General features: G+C 34.8%; 10 protein-coding genes across 12 annotated transcripts; 5 read left to right on the top strand and 5 right to left on the bottom strand.

Annotated features, from left to right (window-relative positions):
• The first annotated feature begins 190 nt into the window (after window positions 1-190).
• Window positions 191-2,161, top strand: LOC124929418 (deSI-like protein At4g17486). Its single transcript, XM_047469774.1, has 4 exons — window positions 191-499; window positions 776-1,037; window positions 1,576-1,643; window positions 1,719-2,161. The coding sequence occupies exons 1-4, from the start codon at window positions 368-370 to the stop codon at window positions 1,995-1,997; spliced, it is 741 nt and encodes a 246-aa protein (XP_047325730.1). The 5' UTR covers window positions 191-367; the 3' UTR covers window positions 1,998-2,161.
• A 79-nt stretch (window positions 2,162-2,240) lies between these two features.
• On the bottom strand, window positions 2,241-4,152 carry LOC124929419. Its single transcript, XM_047469775.1, has 2 exons — window positions 4,000-4,152; window positions 2,241-3,382 (listed from the first exon to the last, which is right to left on the bottom strand). Exon 2 carries the CDS (start codon window positions 3,010-3,012, stop codon window positions 2,437-2,439), a length of 576 nt encoding a protein of 191 aa, XP_047325731.1. The 5' UTR covers window positions 3,013-3,382; window positions 4,000-4,152; the 3' UTR covers window positions 2,241-2,436.
• Window positions 4,153-4,424: 272 nt separating this feature from the next.
• On the top strand, window positions 4,425-5,809 carry LOC124929594 (septum site-determining protein minD homolog, chloroplastic). The gene has a single exon (XM_047469999.1). It carries the CDS (start codon window positions 4,425-4,427, stop codon window positions 5,478-5,480), a length of 1,056 nt encoding a protein of 351 aa, XP_047325955.1. The 3' UTR covers window positions 5,481-5,809.
• A 774-nt stretch (window positions 5,810-6,583) lies between these two features.
• On the top strand, window positions 6,584-8,635 carry LOC124931809 (probable polygalacturonase). The gene is made up of 6 exons (XM_047472369.1): window positions 6,584-6,744; window positions 6,849-7,181; window positions 7,265-7,349; window positions 7,431-7,614; window positions 7,687-7,757; window positions 7,823-8,635. Exons 1-6 carry the CDS (start codon window positions 6,727-6,729, stop codon window positions 8,482-8,484), a joined length of 1,353 nt encoding a protein of 450 aa, XP_047328325.1. The 5' UTR covers window positions 6,584-6,726; the 3' UTR covers window positions 8,485-8,635.
• Window positions 8,636-8,690: 55 nt separating this feature from the next.
• LOC124931810 (probable receptor-like serine/threonine-protein kinase At4g34500) lies at window positions 8,691-9,395 on the bottom strand. The gene is made up of 3 exons (XM_047472370.1): window positions 9,235-9,395; window positions 9,023-9,155; window positions 8,691-8,924 (listed from the first exon to the last, which is right to left on the bottom strand). The coding sequence occupies exons 2-3, from the start codon at window positions 9,086-9,088 to the stop codon at window positions 8,691-8,693; spliced, it is 300 nt and encodes a 99-aa protein (XP_047328326.1). The 5' UTR covers window positions 9,089-9,155; window positions 9,235-9,395.
• A 70-nt stretch (window positions 9,396-9,465) lies between these two features.
• Window positions 9,466-10,196, bottom strand: LOC124929593 (probable serine/threonine-protein kinase At1g01540). The gene is made up of 3 exons (XM_047469998.1): window positions 9,865-10,196; window positions 9,679-9,780; window positions 9,466-9,592 (listed from the first exon to the last, which is right to left on the bottom strand). Exons 1-3 carry the CDS (start codon window positions 10,194-10,196, stop codon window positions 9,466-9,468), a joined length of 561 nt encoding a protein of 186 aa, XP_047325954.1.
• A 695-nt stretch (window positions 10,197-10,891) lies between these two features.
• Window positions 10,892-13,273, top strand: LOC124929794 (heat shock protein 83). The gene is made up of 3 exons (XM_047470185.1): window positions 10,892-11,112; window positions 11,190-11,331; window positions 11,406-13,273. The coding sequence occupies exons 1-3, from the start codon at window positions 10,975-10,977 to the stop codon at window positions 13,256-13,258; spliced, it is 2,133 nt and encodes a 710-aa protein (XP_047326141.1). The 5' UTR covers window positions 10,892-10,974; the 3' UTR covers window positions 13,259-13,273.
• On the bottom strand, window positions 13,263-15,492 carry LOC124929795 (protein REVEILLE 6-like). Its single transcript, XM_047470186.1, has 8 exons — window positions 15,190-15,492; window positions 14,731-14,788; window positions 14,531-14,654; window positions 14,259-14,450; window positions 14,060-14,161; window positions 13,877-13,989; window positions 13,725-13,784; window positions 13,263-13,652 (listed from the first exon to the last, which is right to left on the bottom strand). The coding sequence occupies exons 1-8, from the start codon at window positions 15,417-15,419 to the stop codon at window positions 13,551-13,553; spliced, it is 981 nt and encodes a 326-aa protein (XP_047326142.1). The 5' UTR covers window positions 15,420-15,492; the 3' UTR covers window positions 13,263-13,550.
• Window positions 15,493-21,267: 5,775 nt separating this feature from the next.
• LOC124929796 (heavy metal-associated isoprenylated plant protein 39-like) lies at window positions 21,268-22,274 on the top strand. Its single transcript, XM_047470187.1, has 2 exons — window positions 21,268-21,436; window positions 21,526-22,274. The coding sequence occupies exons 1-2, from the start codon at window positions 21,431-21,433 to the stop codon at window positions 22,087-22,089; spliced, it is 570 nt and encodes a 189-aa protein (XP_047326143.1). The 5' UTR covers window positions 21,268-21,430; the 3' UTR covers window positions 22,090-22,274.
• A 931-nt stretch (window positions 22,275-23,205) lies between these two features.
• Window positions 23,206-26,187, bottom strand: LOC124930838 (uncharacterized protein At3g49140-like). 3 transcript variants are annotated; one of them, XM_047471200.1, is made up of 11 exons: window positions 25,947-26,187; window positions 25,588-25,804; window positions 25,382-25,484; window positions 25,222-25,289; window positions 24,957-25,093; window positions 24,905-24,923; window positions 24,694-24,813; window positions 23,998-24,354; window positions 23,769-23,921; window positions 23,582-23,677; window positions 23,206-23,489 (listed from the first exon to the last, which is right to left on the bottom strand). In XM_047471200.1, the coding sequence occupies exons 1-11, from the start codon at window positions 26,048-26,050 to the stop codon at window positions 23,382-23,384; spliced, it is 1,482 nt and encodes a 493-aa protein (XP_047327156.1). In that variant the 5' UTR covers window positions 26,051-26,187; the 3' UTR covers window positions 23,206-23,381. The 3 variants fall into 3 exon arrangements, with proteins under 3 accessions (XP_047327156.1, XP_047327155.1, XP_047327154.1); XM_047471199.1 differs by having other exon boundaries at window positions 24,905-24,935; window positions 24,969-25,093; XM_047471198.1 differs by having other exon boundaries at window positions 24,905-25,093.
• Window positions 26,188-26,304: the final 117 nt, after the last annotated feature.

The following is a 26,304-nucleotide window of genomic DNA, read 5'->3' as shown; positions in this document are numbered from 1 at the left end:
TTTTGATAGAAGATTTCTAATAGTTTGTTTATTTTGTTGGTTGTCTTGTAATCAATGAAGTGTAATAATAATAATAATAATATTGAAGAAAATAATTATTGAAAAGCTAATAATAATTGAAAGGAAAACCTAAAAAAAGGGAAGATTGAAATTGAAGTGAGAGAGATGAAGCTGTCGGCTAAATAAAACTTGTTAATGAAAACGAACGTGAAATAATTTGTATCAGAGAAAAGCAGATAGTGATTGGGAGAGCGAAAAAGGAGGGAACTTTTAGTAGTGATAAGAGGATAAAGAGAGAAGGATGCGATGGAGCACTCTGTGATCTGACTTCAGACTCGAGAGGAGCAGAGATAGAGATAGAGAGATTATGGAGGTGATTCTTCACATATACGATGTTACAAATAGCGAGTCCGATAAGACAAATAACACCATTGTTCAGATCAACAAGTTCTTCAAAGATGGCATCGGTCTTGGTGGCATCTTTCACAGCGCCGTTCAGGTCTATTTCTTTCTCTCTCTCTGTGTAAATTACGAAATTACAATTCATGGATTGGAAATGTGAGATCTAGGGTTTTTACTATATCGGTTTAATCGTTATCGGCTGTTTCGATCTCATAATTCGTGTTCCTAAGGCAGCAATATAAGGAGGTTCTTGATCTCTACTGAGAGGTGGGGACTATGCAACTTTTTCCCCATCAATCAGTTCTCACTTTACATTGAAAAACCGAAATTCTGTTTTCTTACAGCTAAGAAGATATAATAATGTATATGGCAGGTTTATGGAGATGATGAATGGTCATTTGGGTACTGTGAAGAAGGCAGTGGAGTGTTTAATTGCCCGTCTCGAAACAATACCATGTATTCGTATAGAGAGTCTATTGTTCTTGGGAAGACAAACTTCGACACAAAGAGGGTTAACCAGATCTTGAGAGAACTCTGTAGGGAGTGGCCTGGATGCTCATATGACTTGTTATCAAAGAACTGTAACCACTTTTGCGACGAGCTCTGTGAACGCCTTGATGTGCCCAAACTTCCTGGTACTCCCTTTGCTCATTCATTAACATTCATAACGTATCCCTTTATCCCATTCTAGGTGTTTAAATTAGATTTCCCCCAAAACTGTTCATGCAGTTCATTTCCGTCTCTTATCTTGACAGCATGTAGTCATGTCATTTGTTCAGATCATCTAAAGCTTGATTTCATTTTTCTGATACCTGTTACTGACCACCAGTGTTTTCCCATGATAACCTAATTCGCTTTTTCTCGATTTGTTGTTCATATAGTTTTGCCATTTCAGAAGATTTTACATAAGAACTTGTGCTCTAGAGATGATCTTCTCCACTAGAGCTATAAATCAGTTTTATTTTGATAAATATATATAAGGTTTTCAATGATGATTTGCTTGTGGAGAATTGATGGACTTAAATGATGATTTTGGATATATGATGGAATGAATGACTTTCATGCTTGAAGGAGATTAGGTTGTTTGTTGAGTAAATATTTATCCATTGATGAAATTTGTCTTAGTTGATATGATATGATATGGGTTGGTTATATTAAATGGTTTTGAAACAGGTTGGGTGAACCGATTTGCGAATGCTGGAGATACTGCTGTAGAAATTGCAGAAACCACTGCATATAGAGTAAGATAGATAGATAATATTAATAGTTTGTTTGCTTGCTGGCTGCATATGGTTATTTTTTTGTTGCCTTTTCAGTTCAGGCAGGCTAAAACGGAGATTGTCTCAGCTAGCAAATATGCTTATCGGTTCCTTGTTAACGTTGCTGCTCCAAACACACCAACAACTGCATCAGATTCACCGAGCAATTCAAATAGGGGAAGCCCTAGATTTCAAGGTACCTGGTTCAAGAACCTTGTTTCCTCTCCTGCTAAACCCACAGATAATAGCTCGGAGCTTGGACAACAAGAGGAAGTTCTTCTACGAGAGAGAGACCCACAAGTGTCAATTCACCATCTGCCGAATTCAAACTCATAATAATTACATCTCTTGTACTCTCTGTCATGTGTCCATACTGCGTCATTTCGTTTATTTGTGTGATGGTCATTGTTTAGAACAACCATGTTTTTGTCAACTACGAAAACTACTTTGTTATGTACAAGAATTTCTTTTAAGTCCTGAAATGCATCTGTTACCTATTTCTTTGTGTTCCATTTGTGATAGTAAGAGCATATAGTTAACTTCTAATTCTCAACAGCATTAAGGAACATTCTGAAAATGGTTAGAACATTCTGCAATAGGAACACAAAGAGTTTGTTTACATTTGACAACCAAAAGTAGCAACTTTTTCCCAAAATAAACAATGCCAAGAAGGAAACATGTAAACAATCTCTATGTACACATCGTTTAACAGTAACGAGGATTTGCCACAAAACAATGAGCAAAGAGAATGACAAATGTAGAGAACTGGTTCATCTTAACCATGAAACACTCTGTTCAAGAAATAACTGTCGACATGAACATCTTCCGTAAGATGGAGTGAAGCAACCGCCTGTGAAGCAATGAGTCCAGCAGATATTTGTGCTCCTTCCAAACCTCTTCTCCTCCTCCCATCAACATATGCTGGATACAGATGATTCTCCATAATAGGCTGAGGATGATGCAGAACCGACCAATCATTGTTCAGTCCCAACCCTTGCGAATTCGGTCCCCATCTATGAAAAGGAAGAATTGCCCTTCCTCCCATCCTCCCACCACCCAAAAAGACATCAACATTGGAATCATCATCATCATTATCGGAGTCTTCTCCTATCAGAACATGCAATGCAACCGCTTCTGCAATTGCAGCACCCTCTTCATCAAGTCTCTTCTGTTCTTCTTTCTTCTTCTCCTTCTTCTTTTCTAGCTCAGTTCGTATTGCTGCTGATGTAGCCAGAGCTTTCTCCAGTCTCCTCTTTTTCTTCTCTGCCTGTTTCAGCCGGTCCAACTCATCCTTCACCTGCTTTTTCTTCCCTTTTCTAACACTAGGTTGAAATTTTGTAACACACTCCATCTTATATAACCTAAAGGATGGCTACAAGATCCTATTGTTTGTTGAATCCAATAAAACGTATATCGCTTTTGCTTTCTTTATTTGTCGTCTTTCTCTCAGTATCTATATACTAATGACTAATACTAGATTCTAAATGAAGATATCTCAGGCAAGTGTCTACACCCACTCAGGTCTGCAGGAATACCTCATTTTACGCACAACACATTCCCAAACAGAAACACCAGGATATAGCAGAAGAGATGAATGATGTGCACCAGAAAATGCTCCCCTATACGCCATTGTTCCTATTTTCCCACAACCAATACCCGCCAATGAGAGAAACTGATTACAATCACGGTTCAATATCCAATTACTCGCATGGGCAACCCTCCTACAATGATATTCAGAGAGATTTAAAATATCAGACAGAAGTCAGAAACCACACACCAACCAACCCAAGTAATAACGTTGATTCCTTCACCACCATAGGGTACATGAATATTCAGGTTGAATGAAATTCAAAACCTGTTTATATAAAGCAAATCACATAAATCTGACAAACAAACAAACAAACAAACCACGACTGGGTTCACCCATCCAATTAACGAGATAATTGCTTTTGATAGAATGTTGGGTCATCAGATAATATGCGAGAACTAGTCGATCAATCATCAATTAATCAATCAATCAAGCAAGCAAGCAAATTGACCAAGAATTAAACATCGTTATGATCGATGCAAGACTAATTAACACGAATTTTGGTTTAACAATCATATTAAGAAATTTTAGATCCAAATCTCCAGTACATCCATCGATTTAAACATGGGATCGATCATCATCGCAGTTGAACCGAAGACAGGTTCAACTGATCTAACAATTATCGAAACAAATTGATCAGGAACTGAAAAATGAAAAGAGAGTAGGCTGCAATCTGTAGTACTAATCGAATAACAACATATATTTAAATGGGAGCAAATCGCGAGAAATAATCCAAACAAACAAACAAACCTCGTATAGATCAGAGGGGTGGAGAATAAGAACAAAAGAGCCTCCTCCTCCTTATGTCTGGATCTGAACACACGCACACGCAGAAAGATATATAGAGAGAGAGAGAGAGAGAGAAGAGCAAAAGAAATGTGAAGAAGATAAAACTGATCAGACAGCCAGTTAAGGAGGACGAGTAGGAGAAGGAAGGGTAAATAAGTCTTCTCTTATTCCATGGGACACGTGGTATACGATCATAGCTTCGATCTAGAGCGTAAATCTAGATACTATGATCCAATGGCTCAGGCCTATATATCATCCAAGGGATCATAATATGACACGTGAACAAATTACAAGTTTATATTTTTAATGGAAAATAATATTTAATAAACATAAATTGAATATTTAGAAAAATATTTTATTAAAATAAAATCCACCGTCTTTACGGTATGGTTTCTACAGTGACGGAAATCTTCATCCATGATTCAACCCTAATCTCTCTCTCTCTATCCGAAGATAGCAGCAGCAGCAAAATGATATCTTTACAACCACTGTCAAATCCTAAACCCTTTCCCTTCAATTACAAGATCTCAAGACCTAACCACCGTTTCGGCGCCGGGAGGCCCTTAATTTCGACCAAAGTGGTACGGTCTCTTCTGCAGTACAATCGCAAGCCTGAGCTAGCTGGGGAGACACCTCGAGTTGTCGTCATCACCTCCGGCAAGGGAGGAGTAGGGAAGACAACAACAACCGCCAACATTGGTCTCTCCCTCGCCCGTTTCGGCTTCTCCGTGGTCGCGATCGATGCCGATGTCGGTCTGCGGAATCTCGACCTCCTCCTCGGCCTTGAGAACCGCGTTAATTACACCGTAGTTGAAGTCTTGAATGGAGATTGCCGGCTTGACCAGGCCCTGGTTCGAGACAAGCGATGGTCGAATTTCGAATTGCTTTGCATATCGAAACCCAGGTCTAAACTTCCACTAGGGTTTGGTGGGAAAGCGTTAATTTGGGTGGTGGATGCTCTTAAAGATAGGCAGGAAGGGTGTCCGGATTTCATTCTGATTGATTGTCCGGCGGGGATTGACGCTGGATTTATCACGGCCATAACTCCGGCGAATGAGGCAGTATTGGTGACGACGCCAGACATAACTAGCTTACGTGATGCTGATAGAGTGACTGGTTTGCTAGAATGCGATGGAATAAAAGATATAAAGATGATTGTGAATAGGGTTCGGACGGATATGATAAAAGGAGAAGACATGATGTCTGCTCTTGATATTCAAGAGATGTTGGGATTGCCTTTGTTGGGTATGATTCCAGAAGATACAGAAGTAATCCGAAGCACAAACAGAGGTTATCCACTTGTGCTGAACAAGCCACCTGCAATGGCTGGGCTTGCATTTGAGCAGGCAGCATGGAGATTGGTTGAGCAGGACAGTATGCAAGCAGTCATGGTTGAAGAAGAACCAAAAAGACGCGGCTTTTTCTCCTTCTTCGGAAGGTGAAGGGGAAGGAAGGAAAAGTTGGTTGTGGATTATTCCGAAATTCCAAATATGAACTAACTAGATCACCATCCCCCGTCTCCCAATGCGGAAGCTCTAAGGGGATTGTATTTGAAGCTCTATGAATTAATGGGGGGAGATCAGGAAACCTATGTATGGTTGGTGTGGGAAAGGTTTTAAGTCTTAAAAATGGTGGTGGAAAATATTTGGAGTTTATGTGAGTGATCTTTATGAATGAATGAATGAATGAATGAGCAATAAGCTTAGTTAGTTAGTTGTATTTTATTCTGTGTGTGGATGTTGATTGAAATTAATTCATTTATTTTGTTATCTATCTATCTGTTTATTACTTTTGGCCTATTTTTTGTTGTTATAATTCCAAAATACCTAGATTTAAAAGTTAAGTCGAGTGAATATTGGTTAGTCTGTTAAATCTGTTTCTTCAATTAATTGGGTTATCCTCTGAACCGAATGCTTCAACAAAACCCTTGCTGGTTTCAAGTCAAAATACATATGTATTATACTATTATTGGTTGTTTTCATATACTTGTAATGAGATTGTTTACAAGATTGTATTCAAATAGACACAATCTAGCTAGCTAGTTGTAATTTCATTTATTAAAGCACAATCATGACTATTGTCATCATCTTCTTCACTGCCACCAGTTGCCAAAGCCACACTTCAAAGAAACATGTAGAGGCAGAATTCATGGCTGGTGATTATAACTTGTTGTCTAAGATCCTTAATTTGAGAAAACAAAATGTAACAAACAACTTCCCAAGTCTAATAAGATCCTTAATTTGTGTTTCATATTAGGTCTGTTTTTTCTTTGAATGCACATAACAACATAATCAATAATTAATGTGAAGGAGATAGTTGGATTTTTATTTGAAATGCCTGCAACACTCTTTGTTGCCATGCAATGAAATTGAATGGTTGGTTGGTCGTTCGTTAATCACAAGGAAAATACTACATGCATGGGTCCCACGTAGAACACGAGACCAGCAGCAGTGGATCACCACCGTCCATTTCTTTCTTTGGAGGATTGCAAGTCGCCATTAATTTTTCTTACAACCCCCCTCAAAGCTTCAATTCCAGTATGATTTCTTCATGAGTATTCCTTGTCATTAATATATATATATATATATAATCTTTTTTTCACTCTCTCTCTACACTACCACCTCTGCCCCTCCATCCTCCTCCTCTACCTTATCCAGATACTTATCGGAACAGATTAAACATTGAAGAATGAAATCAAAACATCTAGTAAAGATCAGCCTTTTCATTTCACTAAAATTAGATGCCTGCCTGTCTGCCCTTTAAGGATTCCTAAAATGGGTTTTCTTATAATTGGTTGTTTTTGTTTGCAGATTGCAATTTTCTTGTTTTTGTTGTTGGCTTCAATTGGAGTGGTTGAATGCAAGAGACACAGGCACTTGTTCCATTCAGAATTAGTCGAGTTTCAAGGGCTGGTCGACTGTCGCAAACACACCGCCACATTAAAGGATTTTGGAGGCATAGGCGATGGCAAAACGTCAAACACCCAAGTCTTCAAAGCTGCCATTGCTAACCTCAGTCTCTTGGCGGCGGATGGCGGAGCTCAGCTAGTCATCCCGCCCGGAAAATGGGTCACCGGACCCTTCAGCTTGATTAGCCATTTCACTCTCTATATTCACAAGCAAGCTGTTATTCTTGGATCTCAGGCAGGTTATTCTAATTTGTTTTCATTTCATAGATAAATAATACGCAATTCATTCATTTTAATTAATTAATTAATTAAATATAGGATGAGTCCGAATGGCTTCTTTCTAAGAAAAGATTTAGCAGCAGTCTAATTTTTGGATCAAACCTCACTGATGTAGTTATTACAGGTAAATAAATAAAACTAATTAATTAATTAATTACTCCCAACTTAAATCAATCAAATAATAATAACTTATTGTATATTATAGGTGGTAATGGAAAAATCGACGGTCAAGGGGAAATGTGGTGGGACAAGTTCAGAAACAAAAACAGCAGCAGCAGCAGCAGGCCTCCTTATAACCTTATTGAGATGATCCACACAAATCATCTTCTCATTTCAAATCTCACCTTCCTCAATTCCCCCTCCTTGAATCTCCATCCCCTTTACAGCAGGTCTCTTTTCACTGAAACATGAACACAACAATTATCATCAGATTAATCTAATAATTATATACATGTATGCAGCAATGTGATCATTCAAAGCCTGACTATCATTGCGCCGACTGATGCTCCCAACACAGATGGGATTCAATCAGGTTAAACTAATCTCACAGTTTTCAATCTCATCAAGGAATGAAATTCTTTTTTTTTTTGTGGTCAGATTCATGCACAGATGTTCTCATACAAGACAACTACATAGTTTCCGGTGGTGACTGTGTTTCAGTAAAAAGCGGTTGGCTGCCATCAGAGCACATAATTATAAGGAAGCTCACCTGCATTTCTCCCACCAGCTCTGTTATAGGCCTGGGGAGTGAGATATCTGGTTTGGTTCATGATGTCAGGGCAGAGGATATTATCGCCTTCGATACTAAATCAGCTGTCAGGATCCAAACTGGTTTTGGTGGCTATGTGAAGGACATATTTGTCAGGAGAATGAGTTTGCACAAAACGAATTATGTTTTTTTGATGACAGGAAATTCGGGTTTTAATAATGACCCAAAGCCAAAGAAGTTTCCTTCTATAAGAGGTATAAGTTTTGCAGACGTCCTGGCGGATAATGTTTCAATGGTAGCTGATTTCCATGGACTAAAGGGTGACACTTTAAGTGGAATATGTATTTCTGATGTTAATATCGTTTTGGCAAATAAGTATAAGAAAGTTCAATGGAATTGTTCCAACGTGGAAGGAGTAACGAGAAATGTGAATCCTAAACCGTGTCGTCCTCTGGCTAGCAAGGGACCGATAATATGTCCTTTCCCAAACGAGGCATTAAGCATCGAAGGTGTTCAGTTGAAGATGTGTTCGGTTAAAGTTAAGACTTAAGATTAAGGCTTCAGAAACTCACTTTGTATACACAAAGGAAATGAATGCAAATTTCTATTTTATTCTAGTTGTAATGAAAAGAGAGGCAAAACTGACCTATGATTCACAAGCTGTATCCGTTTCATCCTTAGTCCCAAAAAGCATTTGATAATCCTGCAAGAAAATAAGTAAAGTAGTGAGCATTAAGATCCTGGCGTAATTTTAGATTACAAAAATAAATAAGTTCTTACATTAATAATCAATCTACCACGAGGCTGGAACATGCGAAATACATCTTCCATAGTTGGCCTTTTTTCGACATCAGCATCTGCACATCTAAGAGCAATAAGAATGGTCTTCTTTAGCTCCATCAAAGGAGGCACTTTACGAATTTTAGGATCTAGGAGGTGATCAAATTCCTGCCTCTCTACCATCGACTTGAACCAATCGATCAATTTCCCCTACAATTTTTCATTGTCACAACATTTGTTTAGCAATACACACAATAATTTGTCAGGATTCTTATAAATAGAAGGAACACTGTCAAACTCAAAGCAACCTCTGGTTCAATTTCCCAGCTGAAGTCATTGGGATACTTCCCAGAAATGATTTCAATCATGAGCATTCCAAAGCTATAAACATCGGTCTTCTCATTAAAAACACGCGTGTAAGAATATTCTGGGGCTGTGTAGCTGCAGAAATCTAGTTTGTGAATTAGTATTTTGAAAACCAATAATCTGTAAGTGGGAATTGTTGAGAAATCAAACTGACCCAAGAGATTGTAAATAAGGTTTAAAACCAGGACCGGTGAGTTTGTGTATCCCAACATTAAATATCCTAGGATTCCATTGACGATCGAGCAAAACATTGCTTGATTCTATGTTTTGGTGGAGAAGATGATTAGGCTCAGTATGAAGATAGGCCAGCCTGAGCAACAACAAAAATAGATTTTACAGTTTTGATGAGTCAAATCATTTAAAGACTGAGATCTTAATGTTAATGTTACCCTTTTGCAGTTCCAAGCATGATTTTTAACCTAATATCCCAAGTTAAGGGGCTGGTTAATCTTGCACATTCATGTAGCCACCAATGTACGTTTCCATTGTCCACATATTCATACACAAGCAATCTGATCATCAACCAAACCCACCAAATGAACACAGAAAAATGGGAAATTGCTTCAAATATGTACAAGAAGAAGAAGAAGATTGTTACCTCAAAGCTGATTCAGTACAATACCCATAAAGCTCCACCACATTCTTATGTTGAATATCTCCGATTTCTTCTGCTTTCACCATGAAATCTTCTGCCATCCCACTGTTACGTTCATATATCATCAACATATAAGCATAAACTTCCAAAACAAAACAAAAAAAACTAGGCGAAAGATCACATTTTTACCTGCTGTATTGCAATTTCTTCACAGCAACTCTAGTACCATCACACAGAACTCCCCTGTAAACAAACCCATAATGATCATGACCACTCATCATGTTCTGATCAGAAAACCAATTTGTTGCAACTTCCATCTCTCTTAACGAAAACACACCATTTCCTGCTCGATTCCAACTAGGGACAGACATATTCATAGCCGAAGAGAGCCTGATTTCATTTGCATGATCCATATTGTTACTCCCAATGATACCCATCTCAATATCAGGGTATCCGCTTCGAGACATTAGAAGCTGCCTCCTGTCCTGGAAAGAGGAGTTAGAACGCCCAAAGGAGGGCATGGCAGGGTTCTTCCTTTTAATTTTTCTGGTCTTGCAGGAGGTTGAGGTTGAATTTCGTTTAGCACACAGGAATGTTATGATGGTAACGAAAATAAGGAAGATGCAAATGGAGATGGAGATTACTATCCACAATTTGAGGCCGAATAGCGGCGTTGTTTGTGAGAGGATTTGGTTAATAGACGACAATATTGCTATCGCCATGATCTATACTTATTAAGGAACTGATGAAGAAGAATCAATCAATCCATCATCGTCCTTCTTCTTCTTCTTCAATGACTGAATTAAATATAAAATTATTAAGACTGCGATGAGTAAAATTCAAAAGCTCTTGAGATGAACTGAAACTCGGGAAAAGCGGGAATGAGAACGGATCTTAGGTGAGAGAAAAACGGCTTAACTAACTAGTATTTAGGTGATTCAGTTATTATTAAAAATTCATAAATTAACCCTCAAAGTTTTCTTCTATCTCTTAATTTCTCCCCTTAAAGTGGTGGGACCGACCTTAACAGAAAACCGGTATTAAGGAATACGACGTCGTTCAGGAAGTTATCTAAGTACCATCAGGAGAAGCGTAGAAAGATCCGGAAGTTCACATTTCCCTCCAAAACCATTAACAGAGGAAGGTCCTAGAACTCAATTCTCACTATATAAAAACCCATCGAATTCTCTCTCAATTCATCAGTTTCTAAATTCGCAATCTCAATATTCAACATTCTTGAAGCATTCTTGAAGATATCTCAATTTCTCACTCTCGTAGAGCTTGTGGTGGTTCTTGGTAATGGCGGATGTTCATATGGCTAATGCAGAGACCTTCGCCTTCCAGGCGGAGATCAACCAGCTTCTAAGTCTCATCATCAACACTTTCTATAGTAACAAGGAAATCTTCCTTCGTGAACTCATCAGCAATTCATCCGATGTAAGTTCATCGATTTATTTTGTGGATTTTCATTTGTGGAGATTGTGTTGTTTATGTGCGGTTTCGTTTTGGTTTAGGCTTTGGACAAGATTCGATTCGAGAGTTTGACGGATAAGAGCAAACTGGATGGTCAGCCTGAACTCTTCATTCGACTCGTTGCAGATAAGGCTAACAAAACCCTATCCATCATAGACAGTGGTATAGGAATGACTAAAGCAGGTAACTAACTAATCCTCCGTTCATCATAACATCAATTGATCATATGTGATGAGACTAACTGTGAATAAATATAGATTTGGTGAACAATTTGGGTACGATCGCAAGATCTGGAACTAAGGAATTCATGGAAGCATTGCAAGCTGGAGCTGACATGAGCATGATTGGGCAATTTGGCGTCGGTTTCTACTCCGCTTACTTAGTTGCAGAAAAAGTCATTGTGACGACGAAGCACAACGAAGACGAGCAGTACGTCTGGGAATCTCAAGCCGGCGGCTCATTCACAATCACCAAAGATGCCGATGGAGAGCAGTTGGGCAGGGGAACCAAAATTACTCTCTTCCTCAAAGAAGATCAGCTTGAATACCTTGAGGAAAGGAGGATCAAGGATCTGGTGAAGAAGCATTCTGAGTTCATCAGCTATCCGATTTACCTCTGGACAGAAAAAACAACGGAGAAAGAGATCAGTGATGACGAAGAAGAAGAAGAAGATAAAGTGAAAAAGGAAGAGGAAGGTGATATCGAGGAAGTCGACGAGGAGAAGGAGAAAGACGAATCAAAGAAGAAGAAGAAAGTGAAGGAAGTGAGCTATGAATGGCAGCTTATCAATAAGCAGAAGCCAATTTGGCTGAGGAAACCAGAGGAGATTACAAAAGAAGAATACGACTCTTTCTACAAGAGCTTAACAAACGACTGGGAAGAACCTCTAGCCGTGAAGCATTTCACCGTAGAAGGACAACTTGAATTCAAAGCCATTCTCTTTGTTCCAAAGAGAGCCCCCTTTGATCTATTCGACAAAATGAAGAAAATGAACAACATTAAACTCTACGTAAGAAGGGTTTTCATCATGGATAATTGCGAAGAACTCATGCCGGAGTATCTCGGATTCGTGAAGGGTGTAGTCGACTCCGAGGATCTCCCGCTCAACATCTCCAGGGAGACGCTTCAACAGAACAAGATCCTAAAAGTCATAAAGAAGAACATTGTCAAGAAATGCATGGAGATGTTCAACGAAATCGCAGAGAACAAAGAAGACTTCAACAAGTTCTACCAGTCCTTTTCCAAGAACTTGAAGTTAGGCATCCACGAAGACAGTCAAAACAGAGGAAAACTCGCGGATCTCCTACGCTACAACTCGACCAAGAGTGTGGACGAGATGACAAGCTTAAAGGATTACGTGACGAGAATGAAGGAAGGACAGAAGGATATCTATTACATCACGGGCGAAAGCAAGAAAGCGGTTGAGAACTCCCCATTCCTGGAGCGTCTGAAGAAGAAAGGGTACGAAGTACTATTCATGGTGGACGCAATAGACGAATACATGGTCGGGCAGCTGAAAGAGTACGACGGGAAGAAGTTAGTTTCGGTGACGAAAGAAGGGCTTAAGCTGGAAGAGGAATCTGAAGAGGAGAAGAAGAAGAAGGAAGAGAAGAAGAAGTCGTTTGAGAATCTATGCAAGACGATTAAAGAGATACTGGGAGATAAGATCGAGAAGGTGGTGGTGTCGGAGAGGATAGTGGAGTCTCCTTGCTGTCTTGTTACGGGTGAGTATGGATGGAGTGCGAACATGGAGAGGATAATGAAGGCTCAGGCGCTGAAAGATAGCAATACGAGTTCTTACATGTCTAGCAAGAAGACTATGGAGATAAACCCTGAAAACGGAATAATGGAGGAACTGAGGAAGCGGGCGGAGATGGATAAGAATGATAAGTCTGTGAAGGATCTTGTATTGCTGCTGTTTGAGACGGCTCTTTTGACGTCGGGTTTCAGTCTGTATGATCCCAACACGTTTGCTGCTAGGATTCACAGGATGCTGAAACTGGGCCTGGGCATTGATGATGAAGATGAAGCGGATGAGGATGTGGCTGATATACCGAAACTGGAGGAAGGGGGTGACAGTAAGGAGAGCAAGATGGAGGAAATAGATTAGATTGAGAAATGAAAACATCTTTTTAGCTGTTGTTGGTATTGTTGGATTGAATATTGTCTGTGAATTTGTATCTTGTTTTTGCTGGTTTGGTGTAGTGAACTTGATGTCCTGAAGAAACAGAGTAATAAAAGAAAAGAATCTTCGAATTTATATCTTTACAATTTTTACACTCTCTCCTTCTACACACTGACTAGTAGTATACTATAATATATTGCCAGACAGATTTATACAACACACTAGCTACTAACTAGAGTACAAATATATATGTAAGACACATCCCAAATGGTTATTGTCATGTTAATAACTGGGGAGATTCTTGCACAAGGTAGGCACTAAAATCACCCTTGTCCGAGTTGTCGCCTTCATCAATTTCATAAGTTGAAAGCAACCTTCTCTGCATTATTCAACATTCAGACAGAGAGATGAGGTGTTAACACTTTACTCATCTTAAGTTTATCACACTTACATGTTCCTCAAAAGAAGGGCTGCTCAAATTAATTGAGAGGTTCTTCATCAACAATAAAACCTGGGGACAAAGAAAAAAACAAGCCAAATATTCAATTCATGGCAACACCAAACTGACAACAATACTAAAACAGTATGGTTCAGAATGCATACAGTTTCCACATCAATGGGGTCCATTGTCTTTAACTTCTGTAGATGATCAGAAGAAGCATCCGGATCAAACACACTGCCAATGAAACTGTACACTTGAGCAAAGTCGGGTAGAACTGTAACAAAATTGAAAATGCAAATTAGTTCTCAGAAATTAAAACCTCATTTATAGATATTAATTGTTACCTCTTACTGATGAAGAGCCATGGTTCCCTTGTTCTGTGATTTCAGCTGTTGGCCGCATTCGTGGAGTGCTCTCCGTACTACTGCAACTATTGAGTTGCTGCCCTGAGATTGAACATCAAATAACCTCTCAGATCATCATCGTCATCATCAAACGTGTTATGATCAAAAAATATAGCAGAATGGGAAGGGGGGTGGGTACCTTTCATTGCATGAGATAAGTTAACTGTTTGCAGAGAATTCTCAGTCCAGGAAGCCACATCTGCACCAGTAATAGGATACCTGGTTAAGGAAGAACAATCCGCCCCCCTCCTAAATCCAGGTTCAAGAGGAGCAGCAGGCAATGCTTGAAACGAGCCTTCACCAGGAGAAAGCAAAGGAAGAGGAGGAGGGGCTGTCAATAGTCAAACAAAAATAAGAGCATTGAACAGCCAACCAAATATATGATGAAAAACATTCAGAGAGAGCTGAGACCATTTTTTGAGGCTTTCTGAGGATATGGATGAGCAGCTTTCCTTTTAGGACGGGGAGGAGGTAAATGTTCAGGAGTCCCACTCTTTTGAACCTTCATAAAGTACTTCTGTGCATGGCTGCGTATCTGCCAAAATGTGTCTTCTGATTAATACAATGGTCAGGATGTCATGTGGATAACTTCACAGTTTAAAGTTACTTACCTGTATAACAGTCTTGGACCCAACAAAAGCCTCAATCTTTTTCCAGTCACGATCAAAGCTGTTGTATATGTCAAACAAATTTCTTACTATACATAAAACTACTTCAATTATGCAAAAATAGTAAATAAAAAGGAGACCAACGCCCATTGTCCCAGTGTTAGTAGGTAGCAGTATCTCAATTAAGGGTATATTTTAGGGTAGGAAAGGAATGACCTAAGCAGTATCTCAAATTTCTTACTATACAAAATGCATATGAAATGGGTTTAGTTCTTATCATAATGAAAAACAAACCCTAATTACTAATCGAATTACCCCCAATTAGTAATTTATACCTCAATAATCTCCACAATGTTTCGAGCAATATATATGAACCTTAAAGGGGCTACTCAATTAACAAGCTATCTATAAATCGAAAAAAAAAAAAAAAAAAACCTGAATTCCATCAAGAGATAGACTCACAGTTGAAGTGCTTCGAGGAACTTGTCATGCTCGGGCTCAGTCCAGCTCTCCCTGGACTTGGAAATGGTGTATGGCTTTCGAACCTTTTTAGATGGGTCATCGGAAGAGGAGGAAGTCGTCGACACGGCTGCAGCGGCAGCGTGGCCAGAGAAAGAGGCAAGGCCGGGAAGGGCCATTCCGGTCGGATCCAACTCAAGCCTTTCAGGTGGACTCGGGTTGACAAAGACCATAACCTGTGGTTGTGGTGCCCTTTATTTTTGATCTCTCACAAAAGGATTCGTCTTTTAATTGAATTATTTTGTGTCACGTTACAAAGGCAAAAACTGATTGAATGATTGATTGATAGATCATCGTACATCACAGTAAAACACAACAATAAATACATAAGCGCCTTGTTTGGTTGTTGAGTTTTTTTAATTAATATAATTAAATATTATTTTCATCCCATCTTTTATAAATGATTTCATTTAATTGATTAATTAAAATATTAAAAAATTATTATTATATATTAACATCATTTATATAAAAAAAAAATCAAAATAAATACCAATTAAAAAAAATATATGTATTTAGATAAACTTGTACCTAACCATAATCGAATCACCACTAAAATTATACATTATAGGTTTACTCATAAAATTTCGGACAGGATTTGATTTTTTTTTTATTTAAACTAAATATTATTTTACTTTTTTTTCATCAAATTATTTTATTCATTAATTAAAATATTTAATTTAAAATTATTATTTTTTATTTAATTTATATATATTAATATTTTTTAAATTATTAAAAAACACATTTTAATCTTTTCAAAATCATTATCAATTATAATTTTTTTTCTCTTCAAGTTATTCAAACAAAATAATTTCTATCAAACAAGCCCTAAGTCAAGTCAAGTGTAAGGTTTGGGTTTAGCACATTTTCATACCATTAAAATCATTAATCTTACCATAGGTAGACATGAATATTAAGTATAAGTTTATCCATTATCATCCTAAGAACATCATTAAGTTAAGCTAGAGTTCTCGCTTTTTTTTTTATATTTAAATCTAACCATAATCCAATATCATTTATCTATTCTTTCATAATCAAATAACTAAATTCATTAACAAAAATATTAAAACATCTTATATTTTAAAAAATTAAAATTTATTCTACCATTATATATTAATATTTAAAATTTATTAATTTGTTATATATAAAAATAACTCTAATCAAACATCATTTCATTCTTTTTTTTTCAATCAAATTCCTTAATTTATTAATTAAAATATTAAAATATTATTTATTTTAAAAAATAAAATTTATTTTATCATTATATACTAATATTTTTTAAATAGTTTAAAAAAATATATATTCATCTCCTCAAAATCAATGTAACTCAACATTATTCTAATAATCTATAAGTTTATTAAACTCATACCGAATAAGGCCTTAATCTTTTTAACAAAACAAAATACACATTTTTTTTAAATAGTTATCGTTCAACACTTTTTAAAATAATTTGAGTTTATTATAATTAATTTAAACCAAATAAACCCTAATTAGGGCTGAGTCTGTTGGTTTTACCCACCAAATTATAGCATGCAAGTGTTGGTATAAAGTTGTGTTACTCATATAAGTTAGGAACAATAAAATAATTATTGAAATTTGACGCTTCAAACAAAGCCTTCAAGTTGAGCACTCAAATCGGAAAGTGGACAAATTTCACGCGCAATTGAAACTGGTGGGTGGGAGAAAGAGAATGGATGGATATAAAAAATCTAAAATTTGACCGAATATTTTATATTAAGTAAAAGAGGATTTAAAAAAAAAATAGTATATTCAATCATTTATTTTCGTAAAAGTTAATATGAATAAATAATTAATACATGTCTAAGAGTAAAAATATCAACAATTATAGGATAATTATAAAAGTATATATAATTCTTTATTTAAAAAAATCATTTTTTTCTCTTTCTAACAAAAGTAAATTTACCGGAATATTTGGAATAAATTTTTAGATATATGCCATCTCTAGTTATGACATATATAGCTGAAACGAAGATTATAGTTTAGTAAACAATACACTTCGATTGGTTTCATTATTTGAGTCCTATGGGTTGAGTTGACCTGAGTCACCTGACCCGTTTAATAAAAAATTATAAATACATATAATAATTGATAGAGTACTCGAATATCCAATTGGTGGTGTATAGTTAATATATAGTATAGTTTTATGTATCTAAATATAAATATGCATAAGAGTTATAATTTATATTAAATTATTGAATATAGTTCAATTAGCAACAATTTATGAGGAATTAATTAATTTTATAATAAATGTTATAGTTTTAGTTATAAATAAAGAAATATAAACACTAGTAAAAATTAGATTTTTACACAGATTTTCTTATATAAATATAAATACGTTGGTATAAATTCGGACGGAACAAATCTGTCGTAAATAAAAACATTTACCGACATGTGCACAAAATAAGAACGAGGAGAAAGAAGTACGCTCAAGTGATAGCGTTGCAGGGACCAATCCACCGTCTTTCTGGCGACTAGCTTCTTAAGTGGGTGGATTTATCCCGGCCTCCCCTTCCACTTCCAACGACGGCCTCATGTGGAGTCCACTAAAGGAAAGCGCAATGCCTACATTCAATCAATTGATAACTTCTGAGGATTTGCGTGAACTAGCAGGTCGGTAGTGGCTTGACATGCGAAAAGATTTAGGATAAATATGTCGGTTTTGGCCCCTTCCAAAAAACAAAAACAAAAAAATCTTAAGTGCTGGTTTTTTTCCTGAAGAGGATATGCCGACCGATTTAGACTAAATCTGTCGGTTTTTGCACCTTCCAAAAAAACAAATAAAATTTTCAAAGTGTGGACTTTTTCTGGAGGAAAAATATCGAAAGTGTTAGGTTTTTTCTAGAGGGGACACATTTAGACTAAATCCGTCGGTTTTGGCCACTTTCAAAAAATACATAAAGTTTTCTAAATGTTGGGCTTTTTATGGAGGTGAAATGCCAAAAGTTTTGAACTATTATTTCGATATTGATTAATATATATTTTTGATAAACTCTTAAAATAAGAAAATTTTTATTATTTAAAATTTAATATAAGAAAATTTTATAAATTATAAATAATTTGAATTTTATAATTTTATACAATTTTATAGAAAAAAAAATTAATACTTATAGATTAAAAAGATGTATTTGAATTAATGTTACTAAGTAAATATAACTTGAATAAATTTTTTTATTAATTTTATAAAGTATAAAATTATTTGTTTAATAAATTATTTAAAATTTTAATTATAGACTAAGGTAAAAATATTTTATAAATCTAATATATAATTATATTAAATTAAAACAAAATAGTTAAAATAAAAATAATTGTGCATATATTAAATATGGAGAGAAATAAAAATTATATATTTTAATTAAAATTAAAAAATTATTTTATAATCAATTTAATAAATATGGAGACTAAATTTAAAAAACACTTCTCATCTTTTAGTATAATTTTTTAGTTATTGACTCTTTATATTATTTCCTAATTCGTTTGAATGATTCATGAGTTAACAGATTTTTTAACACGATCGATTTTGTTGAATAATTCAAGGGTTAACAGATTTTTTAACAGGATCTGTTTTGTCTCATAAAGTGGTATACGCTGAGGTGCGAGGACTCGCTAATGTAATATTAATATTATTATTATTATTATTATTATTATTACATCTCCGATCCATGTTTTTCGTTTAAACTCAATAACCCATAATATTTTGGTCTCTTAAATTCATTATCTTGATTGGTTATTATATATATATATATATATATATATATATATATATATATATATATATATATATATATATAAATAAAAAGTAACAAATTGATTACATAACTAAAGGTTACTTGGTCAAAAATCAAAGAATATAAGAGTTTAGCATAATTTACTAATTTATTGATGAAAATATTCATTTTTAAAATTAAAATATGTTATAGGTACTTTTATATAATATGACATTGTAAGTCCAAATGAGGTGACAATAACCAAGTTCTCTTAATAATAAAACAAGTTGCTAAATAAAAATAACAAATAAATAATAGAATGAATAATATTTAACTCATTCCTTATTAAAAGATAAAAATCAATTCTCCTACCAATATTTCCTTAAAAACAAATTTGTTGCCATCAAATGTCCCAAGTCAATTTAATCTCAAAATCTACCCTGAATCCAATGAGACTATAACGTTACCATGGCTTTGTTTTCTTTAGATTTTTTAAAAAACTCATCCAAAATCAATTTTTCAATCAATCACTTCTCAACAATCACATCACTCATTTTATTAACCAAGATACTAAAAACCCTCTATTTTAAATTTCTATTTTTTATTTTATTCATATATATCAATACCCTTTAAGTCTTTTTACCAAAAATAATCATCTTTGAGTTTTTTAAAAAATTATTTCAAAATCAATTTTTTCTAATTATTCACTTTTCAACAATCACATTACTCATTTTATTAACCAAAATACTAAAATACCTTTTATTTTTAATTATTATCTTTTATTTTATTCATATATATTAATATCCTTGAAAGTCTTTTTTATTAAAAATCATCTCACATACTCAAAATCATCACCAATCATTACTTTTATTCCTCTCTATGTTTTTTCAAAAATTTCAATCCGAACAAAGCCTTTGTTGCAATAGAGGCTTGCAAAATTACTATTTTTTTATCTATTTTTTTAATGATTTTAATTTTTGACAAAATAAAATAAAAATTATAACAAATAAAGTTAATAAGTTAAAAAAATATATATGTGATTGAAGGTAATAAGGAGTAATATATATAAATAAAGAAAGAGTGGATTAGAGTGAAGAGTTGCTTATTAATTTAAAAATGGGTGGTAATTAATTAAGCGTTTTAAAAATCCTTCCTTACTGGGATAATCATTGATGCATATAATTATAAGGTGGCAGCTTAAATTCGTTGTCAAAATAACAGTATACGACGTCGTGTAAGCTTACATTTTCCACGACTCAAGTTGGGCCCACCATGTTTGACTTATTAAACACGTTCCAAGCAACATATATATTTTATAAAAGCTAAAAATAATGTCACAAATTTATTTGAATTCCACCAAACCTAACAAATTTCTTAAAAGATACAAAATTAAGCACACTAATAAAAAGGGAACAAAAACATTAATTAAAAAAAATATTTTAGATCATTAAATTTGACTGATTCGAAATCATGTAAAATATATTATTTAATCTAAATTTTATTGGGATTTTGTTTAGATTAAACTCAATTAATTAAAAAATAACTAGAATCAAAGTAGTTAAAAAAAGAGAGACAATTGTGATTTTTTTTATTGACTCACTCAAATTCATTTCTTTGTTGGTGATAGTTATACCGACTCAAAACAAAACTAAACTAAAAATATATTAACTGTACTTAAAATTTATTAACTAAAGTTTGATACAAATTTATTCCGCACTCAAAATATATTAACTAAAATTATAAAAAAAATATTAATTTGATATTTTGAAAATTGTTATTATGTTAATGATTTTTTAATTAATTTTGTTTGATTGAAGTTAATTTATAAAGTGTAATGATGAATAAAATGGATTATTAATGAAGAATTCAGGATATATAAAAATTATCAAAGATACCTATTAGGCTATTACCTACATAAGAGCTAGTATGATATGTATATTTTTTTTAAAGGATTTTATTCGTTTTTTTTTATAAATTATTTTCTCTATCACATCATATATTATTTTTCAACAATCAATTTACTTATTTTATCAATTAAAATATTAAAATAAAAGAAATTAATAACTAAACAACTTACTATTTATATGAACAATTTATTTTACATAATTCATCAAAAAAAAAAAAAAACGAAGATGAAACAAGCTATGATTAGATATTGGAGCAGACCAAACAAGGCCTAGCTAATAGAGTGTCGATTTTGTGAAGCTTCGGATGTAAGAGTCTGTGTGCAGTGGTATTAGACCTATAGCCGGCCGCCATTGACTTCCTTTCTTGACCTCTCTTTCTTTCTCTGCACTCTTTTATTTGTTTATTTATAGCTAGTACATGAGAAATAGCTCAATAGACTATCTCTCTCTCTCTCTCTCTCTCTTTCAGTATAGTAGTATTCACATCTCAGATCAGATCAGATTTGTTTCTTCCCAATTTCTCAGATCCCAAGATCACTTGAAGAATCATTCAAGATGATGGTCAGTATTTTCTTCTTTCTTCTTCTTTGAATTATTATCTCAAAGAAGATGTGTTTTTTTTAATTGAATTAATGTTATGTTAACTGCAGAAAGTGGTGCTGAAATTAGAATTACGCGATGGGGATGAGAAAGCAAAGCAAAAAGCCATGACCACTGCCTCTGGGCTCTCAGGGGTTGAATCAGTTGCCATGGACATGAAGGACAAGAAGTTAACGATTACAGGCAAGTTAGATCCCGTCAAAGTGGTGGGGAAGTTGAGGAAAATATGCCCAACTGAGATTCTCACTGTTGGACCGGTCAAACAGGAAGACAACAACAACAAGAAGAAAGAGGATCCTAAGAAGGACGATGGCGGCGGCGGTGGTGCTAAGAAAGACAATGATGCCGGCGGTGCCAAGAATAAGGACGATAAGCAGCAGCAATCAAAGGATAATCAGAAGAAGCCTGCCGGAGGAGATCAGAGCGCTGCCGTCAAAGTCTTTCCGCAACCACCACCACCACAGTTCTATTATCAATATCAAAATTACCCTCCTCCCCAAATGATCCAGCAGCAACAACATCCCTATAACATGAATTATTACCCTAATCATTATAATTACAGACAACAACAGCCAGAACAACATGATCAGTCAGATACTTGTGTCATTTCTTAATGCCTTTCTTTCATTTCCCCTTTTCTCTCTCTTACAATGTAGCTAGCTAGAGAGAGAGAGAGTGTGTCATTTGTTTGGAATATTTTAATTAAAAATATCTTGTTGTAATTAGGCTAGGTAATTATTATTTTATTGAAGTTTATTAATTAATAATAATAAGAAGAATGGTTTTGATCTTATCTCTCACTCCACTCTATATAAGTTAAAATGGATGATGGATCATGACATTCCACCCACATCATGAAATGTCCAATCAATTCATAGGAAGCAATTTAAATTTAAACTATACATATTTATAATAATAAATGTGAATTAATTTTAAAATATAAATAAATTGTTTATTCGCCGCCTAGGCCACCCCTTCCATATACACACAAAAAGTGAACTAATAATAATAAGGTTGTGAATTCTGAGTCACATATTAATTAACATAAGATTTATCAAAATTATTATATTTAATTAATCTAACTTAAAATATACTTGACAAAATTAAAATAAATTTATTTATTTTTCACTTCAAACATCAGGGTCGGCTGACTGTTGTTTGTCAATGATAATGCTTCATTGTAAGAGTAGATTGTGAAATTCTGTTACCTTCTTTCAAAAGAAAAAATCTCATTAAAAATATAATAATAAATCAAATTGTCACTTTACATGCTTGAAGAGCGGGATCAGAAAAATACATTTACGTAGTTGTAGTCACACATGGCTTTCAAGATTTTTGGAATATTTATGCACTTGGATAATAAATACATAAGAAAAGACAAAAAAAAAATGGAATATTTATATAAGAAATGCCGCCCATGCAGCTCTCATCTTGATGATGGCATTAAGAGAGTTTTTTTTTTATATTGATAATTTTTAAGATATTCTTAAAGATAAAAAAATACTATCACATAAGTTAAGAGATAGCAATTCTTATTATGAATCGATTTCATTTTAAAGCGCTTTAACTTGAAGCGGGACATGACTGAATCTCTTTTAATTCCCCAAAATCTTCAAAATAGAATAAGCCCCTTTGATAGCTTGAGATTATAATAAACTCACTTTTAAAATATAATAACCATTTAGAAACCACCTTCTTCAATTGGAGAATTGAATGAATGACTGGCATGGGAAATTAAATTACTGTACAACATGAATAAAAATAAATCTGGGTCAATACAAGAAATGAAATAACTTTGTCAAAATAAAATTGAAGGCTCAATTCAGGATGAATGAAACACACCAACCACCACCTCAGACGATGATCTCAGGATCAGAGGTTAGGTTAATGTTACAACAAACTAAGATTATTCCGATGTTTGCTGAGCTTCTTTCTTTTTCTGGGTCTTGTTATGTTGTGTCCTCGGGAATAGAACATCATTCAGTTGTCTCTCGGCGCTGTACTCAGACGACGCCTGTAAGTAACAACCCCCGGTTTACACATCAATTACAATCATATTAAGTTTTTTACCCACAAAACTCGCAAAAAGTTAAAATAAGGAAATACCCTTGAGTTGAATGCAAATCTAAATGTTTCCACTTGTCTTCCAGCGCAAACTCGCAACTCAAAGCCAAGCGTATCTATGCCAACAAGTGTTGCCTCCTGACCTCATTAGTTGCAATAAAGTATTAATCCAATATGTTTATTTTTAATTGGTTTTTGAAGATTCAAAAGCAGTGTTCAGTTATTATACCTCGGCTTGGATGCCCTTACATCTCCAGCAAAGTGCTTTCAGGGCTTGTGTCGTTTTTTCTCCACCAGCTTTAAGACGAGATAGTATATTTGCAGATGAATGTGCAATAGCATCTGGTTGAGCTTTCCTAAAGTCTGTCACTTCAACAAGAATCTACGCAAACCATATCAATAACATAAGATCTATTTTAAGCTTTCACACGAGACCCTTAGAATAATAATATATATACCTGATTTCCATGTGCAGATATCAATTGAATCTTAATCATTTCTAGCTTGTAAAATGTAGTTCCATTTCCAACAGGTTCATCCTTGTCCAATTCCTCTGCCCACATCAAGTTATTATCTTGGGACGACCCTGATTCATGTTTGTGGCCATTGATGATATCATCATGGTCTTTAACATTTCCTTCCACGTCGTTCTTCGTCAAATTGTCAGATTTATTGCCAGATTTACTATTATTATGCCCATTAAGATGTTTATGGATGATGGAGTGCTCTTCAATAAAAGCAGGTCTAAGAAGGCCTTGAATGGAAAGGCCATCAGGAGGCTGATCCATATAATCTATAGAATCATCAGATACAACCTGATGAATCAATAGCAACAAATTTAAATCAGATCGAGTTGATCTCACTCCTTTCTAGAATATGATAATAGCCAGAGAAACTGAAAAAAAGAGAAGAAACAACTTGGGTAAAACATAAATATTTGGCATAATTCATTGAGTTAATATAGTTAGAGCGTACAGACACAATAAATTAATCAAAGTACGTAAAATAGTCTTTAATGACATTCCCAGCATCAGGTTCACATCAAATATATTTCAGCACTTAAAATTCAGTATTCGATATTAACACTTAATGTTCAGTTTTATCAAACCCACACTTACTCTTTCCTTCACATATTTAGAACATATGATATTTACCTGCGCTAGTTTCTTCGCAAAATTCATAGGGTGAGAAGAACGCATTGTCTCCAATTTTGCCCAATCCCCAACTGATTCATCAGAATCCTCATCTTCATCTTCAAGAACAGAAACCCAGTCCTGCAAATAATTAATTGAAAGTAGGAAAAAACAATTGAGAACAACTTCCATGTTCTAGAGGTCAAAGATATTCAAATATGTCGGTAACAACTTTATTATAACTTTCATCATCATCATCATCATCATCATCAGTCTCTTCATCATCATCATCATCACCATCTTCTTCATCATCATCATCCTCGTCATCTTCATCAGAGTCCTGAATACTGATATCAATTTCGGCTTCAGATAACTCCAAATCACTGAGCAACTCTGCTGTATCCAGACCTATTATCACTTGCTGCATTATATCCAAAGCTAAGCAAGTATAGTTAGATCCTCCTTGAGACAAACTTAGGAATAAATCATTTTAGGATTGAGGGACTGATTGAAGAGCATGACAACAAACAATCAGTACTCAGTACGTACCACAAGATTATCTTCCGAAGCTAGATTCTGCAGAATGTCTTCATCATTTTTCACTTGAAAATAAATATCTACAAGCCACAGATCAAAGTAAACAGTTCATTAACACAAAAGAAGCTACACATTACAAGTTATAATTTCTCTATAGGAACCCATAACTCACTTCCATGTTCATCAGTCATGTAAGGTAAATCTGGCCAGAAAATGTTCTCATGTATTTCATCATGAACAAGACCTGAAAACATTAATGTTGCTTTGCTATTCACCTGAAAATAATCCAAAGAGCCAAAAAAATTTAGTTGAGCACTGAGCTAGCATCAATGTAGAAAAATGTGCAAATTTGAAAGTTTATTAGCCAATTCTTGCTACCTCAATGATAGTCCTTGCAGTTTCAGCTGGTGTAAGTCTGGCTTCTCCATCCACAACTACCAGCTCTGGTTCATCTATCTCCTCAAACGGGTGATACCGTGAGGGCTTTTGTCTTATAGGACTAGACTGTTCATCAGCCGATGCCCTAATTCTGTACTTAACAGAAGTGTTCTTCCTCCTCGTAGTGGAGAAATAAGCCAATCTTTGAAATTTGTTGCTGCAAAAGTAGCAAAATTTTATAGTAAAAATCAATTGACAATCATTTTAGCACCCACCCACCCTTAATCTCTCCTGACTTTCTAAACCCAGGAAAATTCATTCGCCCGGAAGTAGTACAGATGAAGGAGGAAGATAATTACTGAGGCACGAAGTTGGCGGAGCAAGAAAGACGACGGGAGGAGGATGTCAGGTCGAAGCCGCCGATTGAAAATCGGACGGTGGAGACCGCTTCAAGCATTAGCATTCCGTCGTTTGCAGTGGGGGTTGGAGATCGCCCGGATTGCTTAAAAAGCTTGAAGACTGTTAAGTTGAGTGGTCTCCGTTATCCCAAATGAGGTCGCCCACTCCACTCTCTCTCTTATTCGTCGTATATTCTTTTCATCCAAGGATATCATGTTCTGTTTTCCAAGAAAATAGATATTTTATTTGTCTTTTTATCATATGGGTAAAATATAATTAATTTTTATAGATTATTTTAAATGCATGATATAAGAAACA

The sequence above is a fragment of the Impatiens glandulifera genome, chromosome 3, assembly GCF_907164915.1.
Source record: "Impatiens glandulifera chromosome 3, dImpGla2.1, whole genome shotgun sequence".
In the NCBI taxonomy this organism is placed as follows: domain Eukaryota; kingdom Viridiplantae; phylum Streptophyta; class Magnoliopsida; order Ericales; family Balsaminaceae; genus Impatiens; species Impatiens glandulifera.
The sequence above is the reverse complement of the archived record's forward strand: the minus strand, read 5'-3'. Positions and strand labels throughout refer to the sequence as shown.

Excerpts from the sequence above, each read along its gene's own strand:
- LOC124929593 (XM_047469998.1), bottom strand. The coding sequence starts at position 10,196 with ATGCCCTCCTTTGGGCGTTCTAACTCCTCTTTCCAGGACAGGAGGCAG. Across the intron at positions 9,781-9,864 it reads AAGAAATTGCAATACAGCAG|TGGGATGGCAGAAGATTTCA; the intron begins GTAAAAATGTGA and ends TGAACGTAACAG. Across the intron at positions 9,593-9,678 it reads TGTACTGAATCAGCTTTGAG|ATTGCTTGTGTATGAATATG; the intron begins GTAACAATCTTC and ends GTTGATGATCAG.
- LOC124929419 (XM_047469775.1), bottom strand. The coding sequence starts at position 3,012 with ATGGAGTGTGTTACAAAATTTCAACCTAGTGTTAGAAAAGGGAAGAAA.
- LOC124929594 (XM_047469999.1), top strand. The coding sequence starts at position 4,425 with ATGGTTTCTACAGTGACGGAAATCTTCATCCATGATTCAACCCTAATC.
- LOC124929795 (XM_047470186.1), bottom strand. The coding sequence starts at position 15,419 with ATGGTCTTTGTCAACCCGAGTCCACCTGAAAGGCTTGAGTTGGATCCG. Across the intron at positions 14,655-14,730 it reads GGTCCAAGACTGTTATACAG|ATACGCAGCCATGCACAGAA; the intron begins GTAAGTAACTTT and ends ACATTTTGGCAG. Across the intron at positions 13,653-13,724 it reads GCCCTTCTTTTGAGGAACAT|AGAAGGTTGCTTTCAACTTA; the intron begins GTAAGTGTGATA and ends TGAATAATGCAG.
- LOC124931809 (XM_047472369.1), top strand. Across the intron at positions 7,615-7,686 it reads CTCCATCCCCTTTACAGCAG|CAATGTGATCATTCAAAGCC; the intron begins GTCTCTTTTCAC and ends ACATGTATGCAG. Across the intron at positions 7,758-7,822 it reads CACAGATGGGATTCAATCAG|ATTCATGCACAGATGTTCTC; the intron begins GTTAAACTAATC and ends TTTTGTGGTCAG.
- LOC124929418 (XM_047469774.1), top strand. The coding sequence starts at position 368 with ATGGAGGTGATTCTTCACATATACGATGTTACAAATAGCGAGTCCGAT. Across the intron at positions 500-775 it reads TCTTTCACAGCGCCGTTCAG|GTTTATGGAGATGATGAATG; the intron begins GTCTATTTCTTT and ends TGTATATGGCAG. Across the intron at positions 1,644-1,718 it reads CAGAAACCACTGCATATAGA|TTCAGGCAGGCTAAAACGGA; the intron begins GTAAGATAGATA and ends TTGCCTTTTCAG.
- LOC124931810 (XM_047472370.1), bottom strand. The coding sequence starts at position 9,088 with ATGCTCATGATTGAAATCATTTCTGGGAAGTATCCCAATGACTTCAGC. Across the intron at positions 8,925-9,022 it reads GCTGGGAAATTGAACCAGAG|GGGAAATTGATCGATTGGTT; the intron begins GTTGCTTTGAGT and ends GAAAAATTGTAG.
- LOC124929794 (XM_047470185.1), top strand. The coding sequence starts at position 10,975 with ATGGCGGATGTTCATATGGCTAATGCAGAGACCTTCGCCTTCCAGGCG. Across the intron at positions 11,113-11,189 it reads TCATCAGCAATTCATCCGAT|GCTTTGGACAAGATTCGATT; the intron begins GTAAGTTCATCG and ends GTTTTGGTTTAG. Across the intron at positions 11,332-11,405 it reads TATAGGAATGACTAAAGCAG|ATTTGGTGAACAATTTGGGT; the intron begins GTAACTAACTAA and ends GAATAAATATAG.
- LOC124930838 (XM_047471198.1), bottom strand. The coding sequence starts at position 26,050 with ATGCTAATGCTTGAAGCGGTCTCCACCGTCCGATTTTCAATCGGCGGC. Across the intron at positions 25,805-25,946 it reads TCCGCCAACTTCGTGCCTCA|CAACAAATTTCAAAGATTGG; the intron begins GTAATTATCTTC and ends CTACTTTTGCAG. Across the intron at positions 25,094-25,221 it reads CTTCGGAAGATAATCTTGTG|CAAGTGATAATAGGTCTGGA; the intron begins GTACGTACTGAG and ends GATATAATGCAG.